Below are 27,231 nucleotides of genomic sequence, written 5' to 3'. Positions count from 1 at the left end.
TGCAATTTCTTAAGTGTGTTTGGAGGCTGTAGTTGAGCACACTTCTCTAGAAAGTGCTGGGCCAGGCTCTTCCCCTCGTTTGATAGCTCATATCCCAGGAATAATACACTAAGAAAGGCTAACTTGCTTTTCTTAAAATTAAATTTATAACCGAGGTCTGCAAATCCCAAAATGATCCGATCGACCCTCGCAAGATGATTGTCGAGGGTGTCGTCTGTGAGATATATGTCATCCACATAGGACAATGCCTCGGAATCAATCTCATGCAATATTGATATTACACGGGCTGAAAACAGGCCTGGGCTATTTTTATAGCCTTGAGGTAAACGACAAAAGCGTTTCTGAGAGCCAAATGAAAATGCACTTAGGTCCCTACTTTCATGTGCTAAATTCTGGCAGAAAAATCCATTAGATATATCTAATGTAGTTTTATATTTTTTACGCACTATATTGTTTATCAGTGCTGTGCTGTGTGAATTTTGTATAGCATATGTGCGTGTATGACTATTTAAGCGCCTATAATCAACTACTATTCTATATGAATGATCCGGCTTTGCAACAGGGAATAATGGATTATTCATTGCAGACATACAGGGCTCAATTACTCCCTGATACTCAAGTTGTGATAGGATCTCCTTTACCGGAGCTTTCGCTTCATGTTTAACAGGATATTGTGGCTGCGGTTGGGGTGTAGACCTAACGGGAATAATATGACAAGGAGACTCCTTGTCCCAACCTACATGATTGCGGTATAGTGCAGGTGCCTGCGCTAAAGCCCATTCAGCAGCATAGGCTCCTTTTGCTGCTTCCGGAACAAGATTGGAGAAAGAAGGCAAAATTACATCTTCCCCATGCGGGAGCTTGCGGACGTGTTCAGGTGGCCAGTCTCGCTCGGCCAATAGGATATCACTAGTAAGTTCATCCCAAAATATTACACTAATAGTGCGCTTCACGTCTCCCTCTATCTGAATTGTTAAATCATAAACCCTATCGGGGGAGAACGCGGCCATCCGCTGTTTCAACCGGGATGTAATCGCTAGTTGCTGTCGCATCCAGATGATCTTTTAGACTCTGGCGACATATCGTGACCTCTGCCGTGCTGTCTATAAGAGTCACTGCCCACCTCTTGTTCCTCAACAGCGTTCTCAATACTACTGGCATTTTTAACTGTCAGTGCTGCCACCTTCTTCTTTTTAAACTGTGGCTTTTGCTGAAGAGCCTTTTCTTCTTTTTTAATGGTAGACTGTGGTGAGTTTTTCTTTTCTTTCACGTATTCCGGACGTCGATCCTGACGGCCCCCTCTCTCGCTACGTCTATCCGGTGGGTCCTGAAAGGAACGAGAGGGACGTGAACCAGAATATCTGTCTGGAGTTCTAATGTTCTCCCTATTTCTGAGATTATACCTCCTTTCGGAGTTCTCCGGGTGTGGAGAATCAGCTCTCTTATTTCTTCTTTCTTTGAAATCTTTTTGTTTGTCCCAGCGCTTCTTAGAGCCCTCTTGTGCCTGCTTGGTACCCTCCTTATGGGCGGTACTTTGTAACTCCAATTTTTTAGGTTTGGCTCCCAAACTATCCCGTCCTATACTAGTATAGGTATCGGAAATTATTTTCGGTAGCTGTCCCTCCTGTTCTTGGTTTGGAGTTTCCCGGAGATGCTGGCGAATTGCCAGTGCTACTGCTTCCCCTTTAATATTACTCAGTATTATTGAGGATACGGTGTCAAAGTTACGCATTAATTTCATCCCCAGATCCAGGGCTGGTGCAGCCCCATGCTCATTTTGTATTTGTTTTAACACTTCCGGTAAATTGGCAAGTGTCGGGGTACCATGTGTGGTAGTATATATGGCAGCGAAGACTGTACCCCATGTGGCACAGTCATCCACCGAGGGAACCATCCCAAACGGCAAGCACATAGTGAGCAATCTATGTTTCTCCTGTGGTCCCGTATTGGGAAACACAGCTTCCAGCTGATTCATTTTCTAAGCAATCCAGAACGGGATTTTTTCCCGTTCCGTGGGCACCTTACCCATAATAGTATGCACTGTTTGTGGATTAATCCCAGTAGCCAATTGATATCCACCAGCCACTGGCGGTGCTGGACGCGCTGGTGTTGTGTTCAATGTTCGCATTACGAACTGAACTAATCGTCTATATAATGCCACTAATTCATTATATAAAATTTGTAAATCTGCTATCGGCATATTCTGTATGTCTGAGTGAGGTGTATATGTGGCGAACATAGGCCAGGTAGGTCCCTCATTACTTAGGGGGCCTAACCTCCCTCTTCGTAGTACATGTGGTAGGGCGCCTTCAAACCAGTTCTGATGCTCTTGGTATGTGAGCGATATTTCATGATACTGGTATGCTTGGTGCCGTAAAGGTACGTTTGCAACTTCATATGTGTGAAATGTGTGCGTTCTTTGGTCAACCTCAGGAAAGGTGACCCAACAGTAAAATGTTTCTGTTTGGTATGCTTAAGTAGCTTCTATTATCAGAGTAACATTCCCGCCCTCATCTGTAAGGCCATGCGTTAATAAATGTTGTATTAGTGCATGTCTAGCATTTTCAGGAATGTCTATGGTATCAGCCATAGCTGTTTAGAGATATGGAACACCAGATAGGGGAAGTATTTTCCTTTTATGAGTTCGGGCTCGAACAACCTACAGCTTAATTAGGTGTTACCTTTTCAGCTGAGGAGGATCCTCCCAAAGACCACGGACGTCTCTGTATAATGGTACTTAGGGCACCTGTTGTCTGTGATCCACCTTTACTCACACAGGGACACCATCTTATCCTGTATCCACATTTGATCACAGAGAACATCCCCTCATCCAATGGCCATTCAATCAAACAGAGACACCTCTTTTATGCTGTACCCACCTTTACAAGTGAATGCGTCGACATGAGGCTCTGTCCCACCAGTACACAGGAAACGATCTGACACCACTTCGCTGACATCTGTGATATTGATGTAAAGGGGGGCTTTCAGTGCATCCCTGTTGCACACTGGTTTCTAGAGAGGAAATATCATTAGAAGGTGTCATTATCGAAACACTGTCTAACTTTAAAACTTCTGTGACCAACTCCCTGAGACCAGTGAATTGGGCATGTACTGATGTAGGCTGACGCATAATTCATAGAATCCTGAAGTAAAACTGCTGTTTCACACCTGCATTCTCACTTCCTAAAGTGTCTCTCACTCCTGGTCCTTGGTGTGGGCCATTCCCAGCTCTCTCTTGGTTTCTCACTCTCTGCCTTTAGGGTCAACAGGAGCGAGCACCAATACAATACTTTGGGCCTGATTTAGACCTCAGGGAGGGGAATACTCCGTCACAAATGTGATGGATAGCCCATCCACCATATAATGATCCGAATATATTGTAATACGGCAGACACATTTGTTACGGAGTTTTCCCTTCAACAAGATCTAAATTAGGCCCTTAGGCTATAGTGTGTGTAACAAGCACAACATGTTAACTCCTTCCATCTCAATTACTCTCCTTCCTCTTCCCTGAATTGGCAAAAACAAAGGATCAGATGTGAGGGATACTTTAGCAATCAGAAATCTGCCCACACCAGCTCTGCATCTTTTCTTTCTCCCACTCTATTGAGGCTATTATGGGTCACACGATACCCTTAGCAATTGCAGTGGTTCCGTCTAACAGAGTTTTTACATGAAAGGAGATGTTTCTGTGTCTTGTTACAGTTAAAACAGTCAGTGTCAGGTTCCTCAGAGACCAAACCTCTATTTGCAGCCTGGGAGAAATGGGAAAATCCACGAGTCCAGGTTTTGACTGTCCTTGTCTGCCAAAGGTACAGGCAACCCCTTTTGGTAGCCACTGAAGGCTGAAGACCAGTACTGCAGCAAGGTACAGAAGGTACAGATAAGGTAAGAGGAAATGCCAATGACCAGGAGAATATCAGGGTTCAGTAAGGGAAGCAACAGGAGCAAGAGTCACCAACAGGAGTGAGAAGGAACCAGCAGAAGCAAGGACTCACCAGCAGGAGCAAGGACTCACCAGCAGATGTAAGGAAACACCAGCAGGAGCGAGGAGAGGTGCATGCAAGAAAAAAGACAATTCTGCTCATTATATACCCAAGAACAGGAAGTGATATCGAGGAAGGTACGAGGCTGCCGTGATGGACTGGGAAATGCAGGCTGGCAGTAATGCATCATAATCAATCAATCAAAGCATTTGTAAAGCATGAGGGTCTCAAGGCGCTGGGGGGGGACTGCTACTGCTGGAACAGCCAAGTCTTGAGGTGTCTCCTGAAGGTAAATAGGTTCTGTGTCTGTCCCAGGTGGGTGGGAAGAGTGTTCCACGTCTTGGCGGTGAGGTGAGAGAACGATCTGCCACCGGCGGTCATTCTGTGGATGCGTGGGATGATGGCGAGGGCAAGTCAGCGGAGCGAAGCTGTCGGGTCTGTCGCGTTCTGTATGCGCTGCAGTCTTTTCTGAAGCTTGGCCGTGGTTCCAGCGTAGAGGGCGTTCTGCCGGTGAGGAAGGAGGTGATCCAGTCCAGGGCTCTGTTGCGGATCCCTGCGTCATTGAGATGTGTGCGTAGGGTGTGGTGGCAGACAGTGTTGAATGCGGCCGAGAGGTCCAGTAGGATGAGGCCAGCGGTTTCGCGTTGCCAAGGCCTTCATGATGAATTAGGTAAGTAAAAAACACTCACCTAGGAATTCTGGGAAGGAGAAGCTACAAAGAGCAGGAATGTGGTCCTAAGGAGAGGAATGTCTCAAACCCACCAGACAAGCATGACGAAGAATGGCCCTCTCCAGTTCTCTGCAGGCAGCAGGTAAGTGTTTAGGGTGTCCCGCTACATAGCGCGGGATGCCAGCGAGGCAGTTGAGTGAGTCACAGGTCAAGCTGCGACCCGTGGCAAGACAGTCTGGTCCCTTAGGTACTGATCAATACTTGCCTCTAACTTTCCTGATCCCCCCACCTCAAATTCTGTACTGCACACTTGGCCCTCCTACCTGTTGTACTCTGCATTGTTCCTGAAATACCCCTCTTCTAATTCCACTGATAGTGCTAATCATTATGGGTTTTATAGACACCAGCTGTGCATCTCTTCAATTATAATAGTCTTTAATAACTGTTCTTGCCCCAGAGGGTGTAGGTGACAGGGTAACCACTGCTAGAAGTAACTATCTGGGAACTCTTTCAGATTTGTCACATATGCTGCAACAAATACAAAAGTCTCCAGTATGAACCGTGGGGTGTCTAAAGCAGACTTAATGTGTGAGTCCTAATGTGTGCTCAGTACCAGCTGCCGGTTTCGGAAAGAATCAACTACAAACCTCTTTTCATTGTTCATCATACAGACCTTCTATGTGTCCACATGACACAGTAATGATACCCAGAAATGCCCAGCTAATCTTTGCAAATTGGATATGGACTGGGCTGTTGGCCTCTGCCTAAGAACCCTGAGACTAAGTGCCCTCCCTAATGTCCAGGGGCCCTTATGAGTGTGCTACTATGGTTGTTTGAGCACCAGAAGAAAGTTTGGAAACTTTTCCTCCAGAGCTGCAGGTAAACATATCCAACTGGCAGTTTCATGGTGTCTGATTGAATTTCACCTTCCTCCCAATCAAGGCTCCCAGCAACTCTGAAAAAATGGCTAAGACCCATTCCTTCCCATTCTTCATTGAGACCAAGAAAATCTGGAGCAGGAAATGTACAGAGCTCCAGTGGGAACCTACTTCAAAAATCCAGCATTCGGTTCCACAGCAGAGGCTACAATTTCAGTAGCAGCCTGCTCAGGGAGGATTTTTCTTCACAAAAAGTAACAAAGCCCCTTTCTGTGTTGGAAATGTTTGACTTCTAGACTTTCAACAAGACCAATCCAGTTGTTATATCCAACCACAGCTCCATCGCGGTGGGCCTCAAATTGCACCTGGGTCCCGATCTACCACTTCCTAAACTATCTCTGTGGTGCTATTTGCACTTAAGTGTTTACAGATTCAAATATCCAGTAGTCGTCTTGGATTTATGTTATTTTGGTCTCATTTTTCTCATAAAAGTTTTCTCTTTGTTTTAAAATTGTTTGTTGAGTTTTACTGTGTTTCATGTGATTTTTTTTCTACTGTGTATGCACTGCTTGAGCATTTTACACATTGCCTTTAAGCCTGACTGCTTGGTGTCACGCTATGTATTTTACTTATTTGTGTGACATCTAGCAGGTTATCTTTTGAAGTGAATACTTGTCCACACAAAATATTAATCCACTTACCTGCATGCTGACTTTAAAATGGAGAAATATACGACATACTGTTTGGTCAAATACTATGAGTACCAGAATATGCTGGTTGTCACTGGGGATCAACATTTCCATTATTAAATTGGAATGAGGCGACACACTGCAAGAACCAGAATACCCTAGGCACTTACAGGGGACCAACATCTGAACACTACAATTGATCCGATGTGAAAGATTACTGTAGGAAATCTACCTTTTCAGCGTGTTCACTCTGGATTTTTCACCTCTTGCTGGACCCTATGTTTTTTCTGGTTTTAGAACTCTGTGCACTTTACCTCTGCTAAAAGTAGTAAAGTGTCAGTACTACCCATTTCAACATGGTCTAACTGGCATATCCCTAGTTGATATATTCTACTTACTTATAAGCCCCTCGTATATGGTACAAGATGGACCCATGGTCTGCAAGTAAAATGTCACTAGTGGACAGCGGCACCTATTGTGCCAGTCACTAAAGTGACAGTGTAAAACATGGCTTCAGGTCTACCGTTGTAGTCTTACTGTAGCTGGGTAAAAAGTGCAACTCAAGCAGCTAAAATAAAATCCCTTTGAAATATTAGTTTCCCTTTGTAGGCCTTGTAGCCCACAAGCTAGGAAGAGTGGTATTTAAAAAGTAGGACATGTAGAAATTTCATGTTAACATGTCCTTAGAGTGACTAGTGCCCAAAAGCATTTTTGTCACAATGGCAGGCCTAGCTATTCTGTTTAGAAAACCAGAGTACAGATTAAAATCATAATACTGTATCCTGAGACTGGGACTAGAAAATAAACAAATATTTTTAATAGTTATCAAAAATCCAATTCAATGATGAAGTTGGATTTTTATTAGATATTAAGAAAAGTAACTTTCAGAACGTTGCCCTTTAACTGGATGCTAAATTGCATTAATTCGCAAGCTTCCTCCAGCATGTATGTAATCTGAATAAGGTATGAATTAAGTGTCAAATTCCTCCCAGAAGCTACACAATAGGTCGCAGGCCGACCTGAATGGGCAGGGATTACTCCTTGAGCTTAGCAGAAAGGTAGGGGATGACTGCATCCTTTTTTACATTTTAGTGTCAGATATCGCTTGACAGGTCTGCTAGCTTCACACATAACACTGGGATCTCACTGGTGACCAGCACTGAAATACTATAGATGCTGACGCTACCAAGTCTTATGACAGCCTCGCCTTCTTCTGAGGTGAAAATAAATATTTGACACCTAATTCTCACAAGCATCATGGGAAGCAAGAACAATGCAGTCATACATCTACTTATTGCAGCACGACACAAACAGCTTGTGATTTGGGGAGTGAGCCTGAGAGGAGACTTCTTGTTTGTTGGAGGACATTCTGATGGACGTGCAAATTGGGCAGCGGAAAAAAGATCTTAGATCTCTTCGTTTTTAACCTATGCTAATGCTCTTGTTATTTTGATAATAATTGCTTGTCATCTTTTGTACACAGGCATAGCAAATAAAAATGACTTGCAGCTATAACATTGTGTGCCCCTTGATGTCTCGGGCCAAGTGGGAGTCCACGACAAATAATCCCACTAACCCACAACTGGCTTGGCTAGAATCCTGTTTTTTACAGTTTAGATTGCCTCATAAGCTCTATCCAGAAGTCTAGGGGATAAGAGACATCAACCGGGTAGGCCAAGTCCTTGCATCGCATCTCTTCCATTCAACCTTGAATACTACCCTGAGCTGCTTCTACCACAGGCATAGATGACAATCTGGAATAGGTCCTACTTCTTGCTGTTTCCTAGCCCCGGCAGCAAATAGGAAGATGTGGACCTAAGACTTCTGAAGCTACTGGTCAATCATGTGACCTCATAAGGGGCCAAGAGGTGTGTGATGTCACTTCCACTAGCCCTGGCGTTTATGAGCACTCTAGTTATCTCCTTAAGAACTAATGTGTATCTGCAGACATTTTTTCTCTGTCAATATATTGGGCAATGTTGGGCATTCAATAAATCGCTTAGTCAAGCAAAGCTTCTTCATCTACAGTGGGAGATGAAATCAAGACAACCTCCAAACGTACTCTATTTGTTAAACAATCAGTCTTAAGGTTCTGATGGGAACAGAGACTAAAAACTGTTGAGCATACGTTTTGCTTTTCTCTAGACTTATAGCAATGTCTGTATGCCGTTCACTGAGACCAGATGACACTTAGGCTCTCATTACCAGTCAGTCTGAGCAGAATCACTGCATGGAATCCCACTCTGCCTGATTATAAGTGGGTAGGCTTTTTTATACTGGGCTTTTTCCAGCTGTGGATGAACTACTGTGCAGTAATTTTGCACTCTAAAATCACACGAGGCTTTGGATAAAAGCCTGATCCCCGTTTTTTCATTTCTAAAGGAAGGAACATACATTCCTTTTTCAGACCACTTCTTTTCCTGAAGAAACATTTCATTCTGGTGAACACAGACAATTTTACCAGCCAGACCAATGCATGTTCACTCTAAATGGTCATGCCATTGGGTGCAAACTGAGATATACCTCTGTATTAGAGCGAGCTATGCTTTTGAAATCTTCCACTACGCTTCTTGATCACAGCGAAGGCTGTCTCAGTGGTTTCTGTGGGATTACCCTTAGAGACACAAAGCTCATGTGGCATCCAAGGCATCACACCTGGGCACCATCAACTACCCGGTAAAGAAATGTTGCAGCATATGCTGCAGTGGATCACATTCTTTGCATACTCCTGCCATGCAGTGATGAGCATGGATGTTGGAAGCTGGTTTTCTTCAAAGACAAGATACACCATGACTTCTCCATGAAGCACACAATGCACCAGGACAAAGAGTCCAACTGTGATGATTTTTTCCACTATGGGGTTTGGATGTGGGGCTGTGGCGCTACAGTCAAGATACTTTCAACTCCAGTGAACAGAGTCCTCAGCTACAACATCAAGAGACCTATCTTCAATGACAGCTTACCATATGACCCAGATCAATGGGGTTTCTTTGGTTATAGTTCATATTAGAATGGTTTGTGGGGGTATTAGAAATGGGGTCTTTGGTTGGCAGTCAGATTACCCCCTGTCCAAGCAAGGACCCTCACTCTAGTCAGGGTAAGTCACACACAATCCAAATTATCCTGTGCCCACCCTCTGGTAGCTTGGCACTGAGCAGTCAGGTTTACCTTAGAAGGCAATGTGTAAAGTATTTGTGCAATGAATCATACAATAACACAATATAGCACCACAAAAATACACCACACAGTGTTTAGAAAAATATATAATATTTATCTGGATATTTTCAGGTCAAAACGATAAAAGATGCAATAAGTAAATGTAGAGATATCACTGAAAAGTGATATAAAGTGTCTTAAGTCTTTTAAAAGCAAACAAAGTCTCTTTTTAGCACAAAGTACCTGGTTCACGTGAAAAATTTCTGCAATGGGCCGCAGAGGAGGAGAAGCGTGTAAACAAAGGGGGTGTGCGTTGATTTCTCGGGCCGCACACAGTGATGCGTCGTTTAGTTTCCACGCAGGGACTGCTGTGCGTCGATTTCCGGTGCTCGTCGTGGATCCTCTTCGGGTTGCGGGGTTTTCAGATGCTCCAGGGTTTGTGCGTGGAATCCTGGGCTTGTGGAGCAGAGTCACAAGTGCCTCGTCGTTCCTGTGGGCGTTGCGTGGAAATTTCTTCCGCACAGCAGGCGCTGCGTCGATTTCCCCTCTGGAAGTCAGGCCGAGTTGCCCCAGGTTGGCTGTGCGTCGATCCGGTGGGCTGTGCGTCGAAGTTCCAGTCACAACGCAGGCGCCGATCTTCTCCTTGGGAAGTCGGGCTGCGTCGTTCCGGTTCAGCATGCGGTGAATTTCTCACTGCACGGCAGGCTGTGCATCGTTTTTAGCAAGCTGTGCATTGAATTTTTGCCGCACAAGGAGTCCAGTTGCAAGAGAGAAGTCTTTTTGGTCCTGAGACTTCAGGGAACAGGAGTCAAGCTCTATCCAAGCCCTTGGAGAGCAATTCTTCACCACAGCCAGGGAGCAGCAAGGCAGCAGGGCAACAGCAAGGCAGCAGTCCTTCACAGAAAGCGGTCAGGTGAGTACTTTGGGCAGCCAGGCAGTTCTTCTTGGCAGGATGCAGGTTCTGATTACAAGTTTCTTCTCCAGGAAGTGTCTGAGTTGGAAGGGGCAGGGGCCCTGTTTAAATACCCAAATGTGCCTTTGAAGTGGGGGAGACTTCAAAGAATGGCTTAGAAGTGCACCAGGTCCCCTTTCAGTTCAATCCTGTCTGCTAGGGTCCCAGTAGGGGGTGTGGCAGTCCTTTGTGTCAGAGCAGGCCCTCCACCCTCCCAGCCCAGGAAGACCCATTCAAAATGCAGATGTATGCAAGTGAGGCTGAGTATCCTGTGTTTGGGGTGTCTGAGTGAATGCACAAGGAGCTGTCAACTAAACCCAGCCAGACGTGGATTGTAAGGCACAGAAAGATTTAAGTGCAGATAAATTTCTAAAATAGTAATATTAAATCCAACTTCACCAGTCAGCAGGATTTTATATCACCATTCTGGCCATACTAAATATGACCTTCCTCCTCCTTTCAGATCAGCTGCTACCACTCAAACAATATATGAGGACAGCCCTAATGTTAGCCTATGAAGGGAGCAGGCCTCACAGCAGTGTAAAAACGAATTTGGGAGTTTTACACTACCAGGACATGTAAACAACAGAGGTACATGTCCTGCCTTTTGCCTACAGAGCTTCCTGTCCTATGGTTTACCTAGGCCATACCTTAGGGGTGTCTTATATGTAGACAAAAGGGAGTTTTAGGCTTGGCAAGTACTTTCAAATGCCAAGTCGAATTGACAGTGAAACTGCACACACAGGCCTTGCAATGGCAGGTCTGAAGCAAGGTTAAGGGGCTACTTAAGTGGGTGGCACAACCAGTGCTGCAGGCCCACTAGTAGCATTTAATCTACAGGCCCTGGGCACATATAGTGCACAGTACTAAGGACTTATAAGTAAATTAAACAGTCCAATTGGGTATGATCCAATGTTACCATGTTTAAAGGGAGAGAGCATATGCACTTTAGCACTGGTTAGCAGTGGTAAAGTGTGCAGAGTCTAAAAACCAGCAAAAACAGTGTCCAAAAAGTGGAGGGAGGCAGGCAAAAACTTAGGGGTGACCACCCTAAGGCTGTCAGGTCTAACAGGGGGCATGGAGGCATTATAGGGTAAATACTCTTCCAGTTTTGCCCTGATTGCACTTCCATGTTCCTGTGGTTGGACCATCGCTGAGTTTGCAATCTCTTTCCTCAGGATCATTTGGAATCGTCCTGCTTGGCCTGCCAAGCTTCAAACATAAAAAGAGCCAATACACTACAGAATGGGGAGATACTATTATAAAATGCAATGTTGCGATCCTACTGCCTTGACACCAGTATTTAGATTTGAGGACCTAGAGGGCTTATTTTGCAGGGGAGGGATGTTCTGGATGGATGGCAGTTCAAGAAGAACATAGTTTCAACACTCACTCCTGTCTCTCAAAGGAAGAAACCTTTGGGGCTCCCACTAACCTCGCACACAGAAAAAAGATGACACGAGAACACCCACTCCTTGCAAAACAACAAAGAATTAACACCGGAGTAGATGGAACTGACAGTTAAGCATCCTCCAAATGCAACTGAATATAACCAAAGAGGCAAGAAGTAAACCAGGAGGGCAAGACCATCTCCAAAGCAAACATCCGTTGTCGGTTCTACTCAGGTGACACTGCCTCCAGGCAGGTGCATACCAGCATCATCCTCCAAAGACACGGTTTCCTAGTTGTCACTCCACACCACGGAACATCCCACTTTGTCATGCTATCAGCCAGGAGCACTGACTACTGCCAGAGGAAGTACAAGTACATGTCAGCAAAGGTGTCATCAAACCATTGATCCCACGCCATCAGGTCCAAGGGGTGTTTGGCTTCACCATAAGAGTAGGAAAACTACACAGCAAACAGGAAGGCTCATTAGCGAATTCACTAGTAAGCGATGACACAGTGTCCTCTTGATTAGATAATTCAAATTCATGGTAGACCACATTTACTTTATTTTAAAACATGTTTGCTCACTTATTCCAGAATAGTTCAGTAATACAACTAAAATTGTTATTTGGGACAGTAGTAAGAAATTTGGTTGTAGTAAAACCTTATTTTGAGGAATTATTTGCTGAGGTGATCTTAGCCTAGAAAAAAATATTTTTTCCTGGAGACTACAGAACATATTTATTCTTTTTGGTGCAAAACTGTGCTAACGCAGTTTTGCGTCAAAAGTTTACTGCCGGCTTTTGTCATTCCAAAGCGCCAGCCGGGCATCAAATTTATGGAATGCCTAAAGCCAGCACTAAGCTTAGGCTAGCATCAGAAAAAAAGACTCCAGCTGAGTAGGGGTGGGGGCGGTGGTGGCGGTAGAGGAGATAGAGATGGAGGTTGAGCATCAAAAAATGACACTAGGCTGGCTAGAGGCAAAAACAAATGCTGCTAACCAGCCAAGCGTAATTTCCTGACGCACAACCATCCATAACACATGACTCCTGTAGGAAGTTGGCTCTGTATGTACTATTTCAAAGTAAGAAATAGTATGCACAGAGTCCAAGGGTTCCCCTTAGAGGTAAGATAGTGGCAAAAAGAGATCATTCTAATGCTCTATTTTGTGGTAGTGTGGTCGAGCAGTAGGCTTATCAGAGGGTAGTGTTAAGCATTTGTTGTACACACACAGGCAATAAATGAGGAACACACACTCAAAGACAATTCAAGGCCAATAGGTTTTTATATAGAAAAATATATTTTCTTAGTTTATTTTAAGAACAAAAGGTTCAAGATTTACAATCAATACTTTAAATGAAAGGTAATTCACTCAGGTATCATAGGAACTTTGAATCAGCAAAATAGCATGTACAGTTTTGGCAAAAATGGCAATAAGCTATTTTAAAACTAGACAGTGCAAATCTCAACAGTTCCTGGGGAGGTAAGTATTTGTTAGTTTTGCAGGTAAGTAAACCACCTACAGGGTTCAAAGTTGGGTCCAAGGTAGCCCACCGTTGGGGGTTCAGGGCAACCCCAAAGTTACCACACCAGCAGCTCAGGGCCGGTCAGGTGCAGAGGTCAAAGTGGTGGCCAAAACGCATAGGCTTCAATGAAGAAGGGGGTGCCCCCGTTCCAGTCTGCCAACAGGTAGGTACCTGCTACTTCGGAGGGCAGACCAGGGGGGTTTTGTAGGGCACCGGGGGGGGGACACAAGTCAGCACAAAAAGTACACCCTCAGCAGCACGGGGCGGCCGGGTGCAGAGTGCAAACAGGCATCAGGTTTGCAATGGAGTTCAATGGGAGACCCAGGGGTCTCTCCAACGAAGCAGGCAGGCAAGGGGGGGGCTCCTTGAGGTAGCCACCACCTGGGCAAGAGAGAGGGCCACCTGGGGGTCGCTTCTGCACTGGAGGTCGGATCCTTCAGGTCCTGGGGGCTGCAGGTGCAGTATCTTTACCAGGCATCGGGTTCTTGGAAGCAGGCAGTCGCGGTCAGGGGGAGCCTCTGGATTCCCTCTGCAGGTGTCGCTGGGGACCTTAGGGGGGTCAACTCTGGCTACTCACAGGGTCGCAGTCACCGGAGAGTCCTCCCTGTAGTGTTGTTTCTCCGCAGGTCGAGCCGGGGGCATCGGGTGCAGAGTGGAAAGTTTCACGCTTCCGGCGGGAAACGTACAGTCCTTTAAAAGTTGTTTCTTTGTTGCAAAGTTGTTTCTTCTTTGGAGCAGAGCCACTGTCCTCTGGAGATCTTGGTCCTTTTAGATGCAGGGTAGTACTCTGAGGCTTCAGAGGTCACTGGACCCTGGGGGACGCATCGCTGTTGCAGTTTTTCTTGAAGTGGGGAGACAGGCCGGTAGGGCTGGGGCCAAAGCAGTTGGTATCTCCGTCTTCTCTGCAGGGCTTTCAGGTCAGCAGTCCTTCTTCGTCTTCAGGTTGCAGGAATCTATCTTGCTCAGTTCTGGGGGCCCCTAAATACTCAATTTAGGGGTGTATTTAGGTCTGGGGGTTTAGTAGCCAATGGCTACTAGCCCTGAGGGTGGCTACACCCTCTTTGTGCCTCCTCCCTGAGGGGAGGGGGGCACATCCCTAATCCTATTGGGGGAGCCCTCAATCTGCAAGATGGAGGATTTCTAAAAGTCAGAGTCACCTCAGCTCAGGGCACCTTAGGGGTTGTCCTAACTGGCCAGTGACTCCTCCTTGGTTTTCTCATTATCTCCTCCAGCCTTGCTGCTAAAAGTGGGGCCGTGGCCGGAGGGGGTGGGCATCTCCACTAGCTAGAATGCCCTGGGACGCTGTAACAAAGGGGGTGAGCCTTTGAGGCTCACCGCCAGGTGTTACAGTTCCTGCAGGAGGAGGTGAGAAGCACCTCCACCCAGTACAGGCTTTGTTACTAGCCACAGAGTGACAAAGGCACTCTCCCCATGTGGCCAGCAACATGTCTGGTGTGTGGCAGGCTGGCAAAACTAGTCAGCCCACACTGGAAGTCGGATATGTTTTCAGGGGGCATCTCTAAGATGCCCTCTGGGGTGTATTTCACAATAAAATGTACACTGGCATCAGTGTGCTTTTATTGTGCTGAGAAGTTTGATACCAAACTTCCCAGCTTATAGTGTAGCCATTATGGTGCTGTGGAGTTCGTGTTTGACAGACTCCCAGACCATATACTCTTATGGCTACCCTGCACTTACAATGTCTAAGGTTTTGCTAAGACACTGTAGGGGCATAGTGCTCATGCACCTATGCCCTTACCTATGGTATAGTGCACCCTGCCTTAGGGCTGTAAGGCCTGCTAGAGGGGTTACTTATCTATGCCATAGGCAGTGTGAGGTTGGCATGGCACTCTGAGGGGAGTGCCATGTCGACTTAGTCATTTTCTCCCCACCAGCACACACAAGCTGGCAAGCAGTGTGTCTGTGCTGAGTGAGGGGTCCACAGGGTGGCATAAGACATGCTGCAGCCCTTAGAGACCTTCCCTGGCATCAGGGCCCTTGGTACCAGGGGTACCAGTTACAAGGGACTTACCTGGATGCCAGGGTGTGCCAATTGTGGAAACAAAGGTACAGGTTTAGGGAAAGAACACTGGTGCTGGGGCCTGGTTAGCAGGCCTCAGCACACTTTCAAATCATAACTTGGCATCAGCAAAGGCAAAAAGTCAGGGGGTAACCATGCCAAGGAGGCATTTCCTTACACAACCCCCCCTCCACAAACGAAAGAGGATGAGACTATCCTTTCCCAAGAGAGTCTTCATTTTCTAAGTGGAAGAACCTGGAAAGGCCATCTGCATTGGCATGGGCAGTCCCAGGTCTGTGTTGCACTATAAAGTCCATTCCCTGTAGGGAGATGGACCACCTCAACAGTTTTGGATTTTCACCTTTCATTTGCATTAGCCATCTGAGAGGTCTGTGGTCAGTTTGATCTACAAAGTGGGTACCAAAGAGGTATGGTCTCAGCTTTTTCAGGGACCAATCCACAGCAAAGGCCTCCCTCTCAATGGCACTGCAACGCTGCTCCCTGGGGAGTAACCTCCTGCTAATGAAAGCAACAGGCTGGTCAAGGCCGTCATCATTTGTTTGGGACAAAACTGCCCCTATCCCATGTTCAGAGGCATCAGTCTGCACAATGAACTGCTTGGGGTAATCTGGAGCTTTTAGAACTGGTGCTGTGTACATAGCTTGTTTCAGGGTGTCAAAGGCCTGTTGGCATTCTACAGTCCAGTTTACCTTCTTGGGCATTTTCTTGGGGGTAAGTTCTGTGAGGGGTGTCACTATTGATCCATATCCCTTCACAAACCTCCTGTAGTACCCAGTCAAGCCAAGGAATGCCCTGACTTGAGTCTGGGTTTTTGGAGCTGCCCAGTCCAGAATAGTCTGGATCTTGGGCTGGAGTGGCTGAACTTGGCCTCCACCTACAAGGTGTCCCAAGTAAACCACAGTTCCCTGCCCTATCTGGCACTTGGATGCCTTGATAGAGAGGCCTGCTGCTTGCAGGAACTTTAAAACCTTCTTCAGGTGGACCAGGTGATCCTGCCAGCCGGAGCTAAAGACAGCAATATCGTCAAGATAAGCTACACTAAAGGACTCCAAGCTAGCAAGGACTTGATTCACCAACCTTTGGAAGGTGGCAGGGGCATTCTTTAGACCAAAGGGCATAACAGTGAACTGATAGTGCCCATCAGGTGTGGAGAATGCTGTCTTTTCTTTTGCTCCTGGTGCCATTCTGATTTGCCAGAACCCTGCTGCCAAGTCAAAGGTACTCAAGTATCTGGCAGCACCTAGTTTGCCAATCAATTCATCCGCCCTTGGAATGGGATGGGCATCTGTCTTGGTGACAGAATTAAGTCCGCTGTAGTCCACACAAAACCTCATCTCTCTTATTCCATCTTTGGTGTGAGGTTTGGGGACTAAGACCACTGGGCTAGCCCAGGGTCTGTCAGAGTGCTCAATGACTCCCAATTCCAGCATCTTGTGGACTTCCACCTTGATGCTTTCCTTAACTTGGTCAGACTGTCTGAAAATTTTGTTTTTGACAGGCATGCTGTCTCTTGTGTCCACATCATGGGTACACAGGTGTGTCTGACCAGGGGTTAGGGAAAATAGCTCAGCAAACTGTTGCAAGACTTTCTTACAGTCAGCTTGCTGTTGACCAGAGAGGGTGTCTGAGTAGATCACTCCATCTACTGAGCCATCTTTAGGGTCTGTGGAGAGGAGATCAGGGAGAGGTTCACTCTCAGCTTCCTGGTCCTCATCTGTTACCATCAACAGATTCACATCTGCCCTATAATGAAAGAGTTTGAGGTGGTTCACATGGATCACCCTTTTGGGGGTCCTGCTAGTGCCTAGGTCTACCAGGTAGGTGACCTGACTCTTTCTTTCTAGCACTGGGTAAGGGCCACTCCATCTGTCCTGAGGTGCCCTGGGAGCCCCAGGCTCCAGAACCCAGACTTTCTGCCCTGGCTGAAACTCAACCATAGCAGCTATTTGGTCATACCACATCTTCTGGAGTTGTTGGCTGGCCTCAAGGTTTTTGCTTGCCTTTTCCATGTACTCTGCCATCCTGGAACGTAGGCCTAGTACATAGTCCACTATATCTTGTTTAGTCTCATGAAGAGGTTTCTCCCAGCCTTCTTTTACAAGAGCCAGTGGTCCCCTGACAGGATGGCCAAACAGAAGTTCAAAGGGGGGAAACCCTACTCCCTTCTGAGGCACCTCTCTGTAGGCGAAAAGCAGACATGGCAAGAGGACATCCCATCTCCTTTTGAGCTTTTCAGGAAGCCCTATGATCATGCCTTTCAATGTCTTGTTAAATCTTTCTACAAGACCATTGGTTTGTGGATGGTATGGTGTGGTGAATTTGTAAGTCACCCCACACTCATTCCACATATGTTTCAGGCATGCTGACATGAAGTTGGTACCCCTGTCAGACACCACCTCCTTAGGAAATCCCACTCTGGTAAAGATACCAATGAGTGCTTTGGCTACTGCAGGGGCAGTAGTGGACCTAAGGGGAATTGCTTCAGGGTACCTAGTGGCATGATCCACTACCACTAGGATATACTGGTTCCCTGAGGCTGTGGGAGGTTCAAGTGGACCTACTATGTCCACACCCACTCTTTCAAAGGGGACCCCCACCACTGGAAGTGGAATGAGGGGGGCCTTTGGATGTCCACCTGTCGTACCACTGGCTTGACAGGTGGCACAGGAGACACAAAACTCCTTTACCTTCTGGGACATGTTGGGCCAATAGAAATGATTAACTAACCTTTCCCAAGTCTTGGTTTGTCCCAACTGCCCAGCAAGTGTAATTTCATGAGCTAAGGTTAGAACGAACTCCCTAAACTCCTGAGGCACTACCACTCTCCTAGTGGCACGAGGTTTGGGATCTCTTGCCTCAGTGTAGAGGAGCCCATCTTCCCAATAGACTCTATGTGTTCCTATGATCTTTCCTTTGGTCTCTTCAGCAGCTTGCTGCCTAAGGCCTTCAAGAGAGGGACAGGTTTCTTGCTCCTTACACAACTGTTCCCTTGTGGGTCCCCCTGGGCCTAGGAGCTCAACCTGATAAGGTTCCAACTCCATGGGCTCAGTTCCCTCAGAGGGCAGAACTTCTTCCTGGGAAGAGAGGTTCTTTTTCTTTTGTTGTGTTGAAGCTGGTTCCCCAGTCTTCTTTCCTTTCCTCTTGGAGTGTTGGGCCATTATTCCAGGCTCCAACACCACTTTTTCACCCTGAGCCTTGCACTGTACCCTTGTCTTGAAACACACCAGTTCAGGGATACCCAGCATGGCTGTATGGGTTTTGAGTTCTACCTCAGCCCATGCTGAGGACTCCAGGTCATTTCCAAGCAAACAGTCTACAGGGATATTTGAGGAGACCACCACCTGTTTCAGGCCATTGAACCCTCCCCACTCTAAAGTTACCATAGCCATGGGATGTACTTTAGTCTGATTGTCAGCGTTGGTGACTGGATAAGTTTGTCCAGCCAGGTATTGACCAGGGGAAAAGTTTCTCTGTCACCATGGTGACACTGGCACCTGTATCCCTCAGGCCTTCTACACTAATCCCATTAATCAAGAGTTGCTGCCTGTATTTTTGCATATTAGGGGGCCAGGCAGCCAGTGTGGCTAAGTCAACCCCACCCTCAGAGACTAATGTAGCTTCAGAGTGAACCCTGATTTGCTCTGGGCACACTGTTGATCTCACCTGGAGACTGGCTATTCCAGTGTTAGCTGGAGTAGAGTTTAAAGTGGACCCTTTCTTGGGACAGGCCTTGTCTCCAGTTTGGTGTCCCTGCTGATTACAGCTACGACACCAGGCCTTTTTGGGATCAAAGTTTTTACCCTTGTACCCAAAATTGGATTGTGAAGAGGCTTTGGACCCTCCCTCCTGAGCAGGTTTTTGGGGCCCAGTAGAAGACTCTTTACTTTTTCCCTTGGATGTCTCAACACTCTTCCCCTGGGGAGTCTTTGTGACCCCTTTCTTTTGGTCACCCCCTGTGGAAGTCTTGGTCACCCTAGTCTTGACCCAATGGTCCGCCTTCTTTCCCAATTCTTGGGGAGAAATTGGTCCTAGGTCTACCAGATGCTGATGCAGTTTATCATTGAAACAATTACTTAACAGGTGTTCTTTCACAAATAAATTGTACAGCCCATCATAATCATTTACACCACTGCCATGAATCCAACCATCCAGTGTTTTGACTGAGAAGTCAACAAAATCAACCCAGGTCTGGCTCGAGGATTTTTTAGCCCCCCTGAACCTAAGCCTGTACTCCTCAGTTGAGAATCCAAAGCCCTCAATCAGGGTAGCCTTCATGAGGTCATAGGATTCTGCATCTTTTCCAGAGAGTGTGAGGAGTCTATCCCTACACTTTCCAGTGAACATTTCCCAAAGGAGAGCACCCGAGTGAGATCTGTTTACTTTTCTGGTTGCACAACCCCTTTCAAAAGTTGTGAACCATTTGGTGATGTCATCACCATCTTCATATTTAGTTACAATCCCTTTGGGGATTTTCAACATGTCAGCAGAATCTCTGACCCTATTTATGTTGCTGTCACCATTGATGGGACCTAAGCCCATCTCTTGTCTTTCCCTTTCTATGGCTAGGACCTGTCTTTCCAAAGCCAATCTTTTGGCCAACCTGGCTAGCAGGAGGTCATCTTCATTGAGGCTGCTTCCCCCTCTGTGAAGATATCATCAGAGGGGTTGTTTTTAGCAAACTCTGCCAACAGCTCGTGGAGCTGTACTTTGGTAGGGTTTGAACCAGTCTTTATCTTTTTTATTTTGCAGAGATACCTTAACTCTGACATCCTAAGATGCAGGTAAGGGGTGAGGTTGAGTTCCATCACTATCTCTTCTGCAGCAGACATTATGGGGGTTATTCTAACTTTGGAGGAGTGTTAATCCGTCCCAAAAGTGACGGTAAAGTGACGGATATACCACCAGCCGTATTACGAGTTCCATAGGATATAATGGACTCGTAATACGGCTGGTGGTAAATCCGTCACTTTTCCGTCACTTTTGGGACGGATTAACACCTCCTCCAAAGTTAGAATAACCCCCTATGTTTCTAAAAGTTGGAATACTTTTTAAGAATCTAAAACTATCTCTAGAACTTAATTCAAACTTTTACAAAACTTTTAAACTCTAAAAGAAATGGTAACAGGGACTAACACAAGGCCCTAGCAGGACTTTTAAAAATTTAGAAAAATAGCTCAAATTTAAAAAATCAGTTTCTAATGACAATTTTTGGAATTTAGTCGTGTGATCAGGTATTGGCTGAGTAGTCCAGCAAATGCAAAGTCTTGTACCCCACAGATGATCCACAAACGTAGGAAGTTGGCTCTGTATGTACTATTTCAAAGTAAGAAATAGTATGCACAGAGTCCAAGGGTTCCCCTTAGAGGTAAGATAGTGGCAAAAAGAGATAATTCTAATGCTCTATTTTGTGGTAGTGTGGTAGAGACGTAGGCTTATCAGAGGGTAGTGTTAAGCATTTGTTGTACACACACAGGCAATAAATTAGGAACACGCACTCAAAGACAATTCCAGGCCAATAGGTTTTTATGTAGAAAAATATATTTTCTTAGTTTATTTTAAGAACCACAGGTTCAAGATTTACAATCAATACTTTAAATGAAAGGTAATTCACTCAGGTATCATAGGAACTTTCAATCAGCAAAATAGCATGTACAGTTTTGGCAACAATGGCAATAATCTATTTTAAAACTAGACAGTGCAAATTTCAACAGTTCCTGGGGGAGGTAAGTATTTGTTAGTTTTGCAGGTAAGTAAACCACCTACAGGGTTCAAAGTTGGGTCCAAGGTAGCCCACCGTTGGGGGTTCAGGGCAACCCCAAAGTTACCACACCAGCAGCTCAGGGCCGGTCAGGTGCAGAGGTCAAAGTGGTGCCCAAAACGCATAGGCTTCAATGGAGAAGGGGGTGCCCCGGTTCCAGTCTGCCAGCAGGTAGGTACCCGCCCAGGGGGGTTTTGTAGGGCACTGGGGGGGACACAAGTCAGCACAAAAAGTATACCCTCAGCGGCACGGGTGCGGCCGGGTGCAGAGTGCAAACAGGCGTCAGGTTTGCAATGGAGTTCAATGGGAGACCCAGGGGTCTCTTCAACGAAGCAGGCAGGCAAGGGGGGGGGCTCCTCGGGGTAGCCACCACCTGGGCAAGGGAGAGGGCCACCTGGGGGTCGCTTCTGCACTGGAGGTCGGATCCTTCAGGTCCTGGGGGCTGCGGGTGCAGTGTCTTTACCAGGCGTCGGGTTCTTGGAAGCAGGCAGTCGCGGTCAGGGGGAGCCTCTGGATTCCCTCTGCAGGCGTCCCTGGGGGTGGCTCAGGGGGGTCAACTCTGGCTACTCACAGGGTCCCAGTCGCCGGGGAGTCCTCCCTGTAGTGTTGTTTCTCCGCAGGTCGAGCCGGGGGCGTCGGGTGCAGAGTGGAATTTCTCACGCTTCCGGTGGGAAACGTACAGTCCTTTAAAAGTTATTTCTTTGTTGCAAAGTTGTTTCTTCTTTGGAGCAGAGCCACTGTCCTCAGGAGTTCTTGGTCCTTTTAGATGCAGGGTAGTCCTCTGAGGCTTCAGAGGTCGCTGGACCCTGGGGAACGCATCGCTGTTGCAGTTTTTCTTGAAGTGGGGAGACAGGCCGGTAGGGCTGGGGCCAAAGCAGTTGGTATCTCCGTCTTCTCTGCAGGGCTTTCAGGTCAGCAGTCCTTCTTCATCTTCAGGTTGCAGGAATCTATCTTGCTCAGTTCTGGGGGCCCCTAAATACTCAATTTAGGGGTGTATTTAGGTCTGGGGGTTTAGTAGCCAATGGCTACTAGCCCTGAGAGTGGCTACACCCTCTTTGTGCCTCCTCCCTGAGGGGAGGGGGAGCACATCCCTAATCCTATTGGGGGAATCCTCCATCTGCAAGATGGATGATTTCTAAAAGTCAGAGTCACCTCAGCTCAGGGCACCTTAGGGGTTGTCCTAACTGGCCAGTGACTCCTCCTTGTTTTTCTCATCATTTCCTCCGGCCTTGCCGCCAAAAGTGGGGCTGTGGCCGGAGGGGGTGGGCATCTCCACTAGCTGGAATGCCCTGGGGCGCTGTAACAAAGGGGGTGAGCCTTTGAGGCTCACCGCCAGGTGTTACAGTTCCTGCAGGAGGAGGTGAGAAGCACCTCCACCCAGTACAGGCTTTGTTACTAGCCATAGAGTGACAAAGGCACTCTCCCCATGTGGCCAGCAACATGTCTGGTGTGTGGCAGGCTGGCAAAACTAGTCAGCCCACACTGGAAGTCGGGTATGTTTTCAGGGGGCATCTCTAAGATGCCCTCTGGGGTGTATTTCACAATAAAATGTACACTGGCATCAGTGTGTATTTATTGTGCTGAGAAGTTTGATACCAAACTTCCCAGTTTTCAGTGTAGCCATTATGGTGCTGTGGAGTTCGTGTTTGACAGACTCCCAGACCATATACTCTTATGGCTACCCTGCACTTACAATGTCTATGGTTTTGCTTAGACACTGTAGGGGCATAGTGCTCATGCACCTATGCCCTCACCTATGGTATAGTGCACCCTGCCTTAGGGCTGTAAGGCCTGGTAGAGGGGTGACTTATCTATGCCATAGGCAGTGTGAGGTTGGCATGGCACTCTGAGGGGAGTGCCATGTCGACTTAGTCATTTTCTCCCCACCAACACACACAAGCTGGCAAGCAGTGTGTCTGTGCTAAGTGAGGGGTCCCCAGGGTGGCATAAGACATGCTGCAGCCCTTAGAGACCTTCCCTGGCATCAGGGCCCTTGGTACCAGGGGTACCACTTACAAGGGACTTACCTGGATGCCAGGGTGTGCCAATTGTGGAAACATAGGTGCAGGTTTAGGGAAAGAACACTGGTGCTGGGGCCTGGTTAGCAGGTCTCAGCACACTTTCAAATCATAACTTGGCATCAGCAAAGGCAAAAAGTCAGGGGGTAACCATGCCAAGGAGGCATTTCCTTACAACTCCTGTCTTATAAAAGACAGGAGTCATGTCCACCACCCCAATGGCCAGCACAGGGGACCAGTGTCCCCTGGGCATGGCCACTGCACTCAATGCCATGAAGGGGGCCCCTTGTCAGGGCCCCAGATGGCACTTAAAAACATTTTTGCAAATAGTTACCTATACTTACCCTACTTAACTGGGATGGGGACCCCCATCCTCTGGTGTCCCTCTGGTGTGGGTGTGTGTGCTCCTGGGGTTTGGGGTGGGCACCTGTGGGCCCATTCCATGGCGTTTAGTCATGGAAATGGATCAAAAGGTCTCCTAACGCCTGGTCTGACCCAGGCGTTAAATAATGGCGCTAAGCAAGCTTAGCACCATTATTTGGGTCCGCTTCCCACCCATGTGTCATTTTAGCATGGGGGGATAAATATGGCGCTATGGGGATAGCGTCATTTTTTGGATGGGAACGCCTACCTTGCACCTCATTGACACAAGGTGGGTTCACGCATCCAAGAAATGGCGCAAACTCCAATATTTTGACGCAAGACGTGTCTAGCATCAAAATATAAACCTGGAGATAAGTTTGCCCCGCATTTGCGCAAAAAAATGACACAAATGTAGCACAAACAAAGTATAAATATGCCCCTACAAGCTTTATACTAATGAATTAACAATTTATATTTTGCTTTTTCAAGAAGGTCATAATTTTTCCTCCATTTTTTTATTTGTCTTCAACGTTTTTAAAAAAAAATCCTGAGAGTTTCAGAAAATCGGAGTGACGTTTGTTTGTTCCGCCTGGTTGCCATTGTTTTAAGTGGAGCAATAGAATAGTGACCCAGCATTCAGATGTTATATTACATATAGTCAATTCACAATGCACCTGCAAAGGCTTACTGTCCCATTTTACTTTATTCCACTTACTTCATTCACTCATTGAAGAAAAAATTATCTGAGATTTGAGTCTTTATCGTGGTGCATTATGGGGTTCAAGGAATTAGTTAGATATCTCAAGATATCTTGAGACTGAAAACCTCCTAAAGAAAAATAACTTGTAATGTCCCTGGCCAACACTAGGTCGCAATAGTGTGCAGAACATGTGAATCTACAGCACAACAACCTACAGACCGATAAAGCGTAAGTACCATTTTCCTTTGCATCTATGAAGAATGCAGAGCACTTAGAGATAAATCATCTCTACGACTGGGCACTCCCAAGCACAAGAACAAACCTGCCATGAACAGTTTCTTCTTAGGTAACATTCTAAAAATCGTCATCTCATATTCAACAAATATATGAGTAGCTGAGTCTCTTCAAGTGTTCAAGACTAGTTTGAAAAATCATCTTCTTTCCACCTGCCTACTTAGAATCCTGCTATCTCCAATGCATGAATTCTCCACCTTACATAGACAAATCTGATCTATGTTGTTGCTAAAACTGTTGTATGAATGTGGTATGCATGACTGCAGCAGTTCTTAACCTTTTTACTTCTGTGGACCCCAGTGAATCACTACTGGAAACCGGGAATCCCCTTCTAAGCAATTTCTATGATATGAACCTCAAAACAATGCACAAAAACACAGAAAAAAGCATATTTCAAACAAATGCACAAGTATGAAATAGCAATTCACACATAATAAATGTGCAAAAGTCGAAGTTTTTAATTTTAATGAGAAGGTTGGAGCTTTTCAAAATTTAGTTTTATTTCTAAAGACACAATGGTGGTCATTATGACCCTGTCGATCTTTTGACCACCAGGGTTAAGCTGGCGGTATCACTGCATCAGGCTGGCGGTGTATACTGCCACATTATGAGTGTGGCGGGTTGGCCGCTGCTAATATAACATTTTCTAAAGAGGTGTGGACCCCCAAGGCTATGGGGTCCCAGGTTAAGAACCACTATACTATGGGATGTCTTTTTCTAAGCTATCATTACCGGATGGTAAACTTTGTTTTTCCATTTTGTTTATCAGGTGTTCAGGTTATTGATAGCAGATGTGCTTCAGGCACCTCTTTTCCACAATATCTAGTGGACCAGAAGTCCACCCTCTAGTATATTCTCCTGGCTTTGCCTTTGATTTAAAGTCAAGGTACAAGTGCATACATGCATGCCACTACAGAATCAGTAGAAAACAGGAATAATAGCACACATGGAGGCTGTGAGATCACAAAGTCATGCATTAGGACACACAGTAGTACACCTAGCTATGCTTACATGGTACAAGTGGACATCTGAACACTGGCTATAAATATAGCAGCACTACCTTGGACCACATGCTCCTAAAAACTGTTGAGCTGTTCCATACCTGGTCTCCAGTTTTAATTGTCACATCTTTCCTGGTTAGCTCATTGTCTTCTTCTGTAATAAAGAAAGCTTCAACAATCCCCCACTTCAGCAGTGTCGCCTCTGCAGGGAACAGAGAAACAATGCTTACTTAAAGCGCTGAGATTACCGCTGCCCTCCCTGTGCCAAACTGGCACTCTTACAATCTGGAACGATGCAAGTAGATTATATAACAGCACAGCAAAAGGGATGTCTCTGCTAGGTGCATCTGAGGAGGAGGGCAAGAAGGGCAGCAGCCAAGCATTGCCTTGGCCAAGGTCATTTGCAGTAGTGTAGACAGATATGAGTGGTAGATAGGGCAGACTTCTAATATCAAAAGAAAAAAACAATGTTTGGCTTTTCCCTCTTGCACTGAACTTCTCCCTTATTAATTGGCCATCTTTTTTACATTGCCCAACATCACCGAAATGGCTACTCTACCACACAAATTATCTCAGATTGGTGCAGGTGAACCTCAGACAGGTTACTGTATTACAACACCTACCATGTTCATCACAGGTGGTCTGTGCAACCTTTTTCCTCAAAGCTCGGGTGGTACCTTCTGTGCACGGGATGCAGATAGGTCTGTAGAAGAAAGGTAAATGTGAGGACAGGAACCTTGTGGATACACACATCGGAGTGATGTGTTAGGAAGATGCTTGAAGATTAGAGGCAGTTATGGAACTATACACATATCTAGTCAATTTTTTAATAGATTCTAGCACCTTAAGAATACATTTTTAGGTCTGCTACAGGAGTGGATTAGGAAATAAGACCATCCATACATGATGACTAGACCAGACCAACATATAAGCTATGTTTGCATGTGAAAAGAGTGAACCTACTTTAGGAGAGGCGAGTGCTGTGCAAAGTGTTTTTTTCCCAAACATTTTTATTAACCACATAGCTGTAATAACCAAAAGTAAGAAGGTCATATCAGTGATAATGGAAGAACCTAAAATAGTAATCCTCAATACTTTCAGGCACCGAATGAAATCAAGGCATTCAGACTGTTGCTCATGTCAATTCAGAGTATATTGAGTAGGAAAGTCAGAGGGTCATAAATAAAAGCAATATAATTTTAGTAACCTTAAAATAATTCGCCACCACATACGTCTGGCTTTGACTGAAAGTTCTATCAAGTACTTTTCCCATAATAAGATCAACAGTGAATCTACACTCTGTGTTTAACAAGTAATGTGGCCATTTGTAAAGAATTCCCAAGTAACGTTCTTATTTTTAATGACATTTGGTGCAAATCCCAAACAAAAGTACAGTACTCTACATTCATCATGGTGTTCAGTAATTTTCTTGTGCATTATTCCATTATTCACCTATAGGCCTCCATGCCCACATTAGGTATATAAAGGAATCCTCTGTGACAAAGCATTTAAAACAACCATTCTGTAGTTGGAGTCAAATTTCATTCTGAGAGCTTCGATAATTGTGTAGTAATCACTGCACCTGTGACTTTCCTGGGGAATTGGCGTGTCATGTTCAGGTTGCCATACCCACCCAAGTGGGTTTGGAAGTTTGAGTGAGGCACTGTGAGCTAGCCAGGGTTTAGGCTGGCAGCTACTAACTGTGTGGATAGACTGAGTCAACCACACTTTTTGGTTCTGCCATCCTAAACACACAGTCCTTTTACCAAAGTAGGAGCTGCATAGCACGGACATCAACCTCACCCTCAAG

The 27,231-nt window shown here is 46.0% G+C and overlaps 1 protein-coding gene across 1 annotated transcript in view; it reads right to left on the bottom strand.

Moving 5' to 3' along the window:
• The window catches only part of LOC138299144 (complement factor B-like), a 212,219-nt gene that overhangs the window by 29,062 nt on the left and 155,926 nt on the right, over nucleotides 1–27,231 (bottom strand). Inside the window, exons 14-16 of the mRNA XM_069237203.1 lie at nucleotides 26,045–26,124; nucleotides 25,523–25,623; nucleotides 2,880–3,012 (exon numbers count right to left, since the gene is read on the bottom strand). Coding sequence (XP_069093304.1) covers nucleotides 2,880–3,012; nucleotides 25,523–25,623; nucleotides 26,045–26,124 — 314 coding nt within the window. The remainder of the gene's footprint in view (nucleotides 1–2,879; nucleotides 3,013–25,522; nucleotides 25,624–26,044; nucleotides 26,125–27,231) is intronic.

Source organism: Pleurodeles waltl, chromosome 6 (assembly GCF_031143425.1).
Source record: "Pleurodeles waltl isolate 20211129_DDA chromosome 6, aPleWal1.hap1.20221129, whole genome shotgun sequence".
In the NCBI taxonomy this organism is placed as follows: Eukaryota; Metazoa; Chordata; class Amphibia; order Caudata; family Salamandridae; genus Pleurodeles; species Pleurodeles waltl.
The sequence above is the reverse complement of the archived record's forward strand: the minus strand, read 5'-3'. Positions and strand labels throughout refer to the sequence as shown.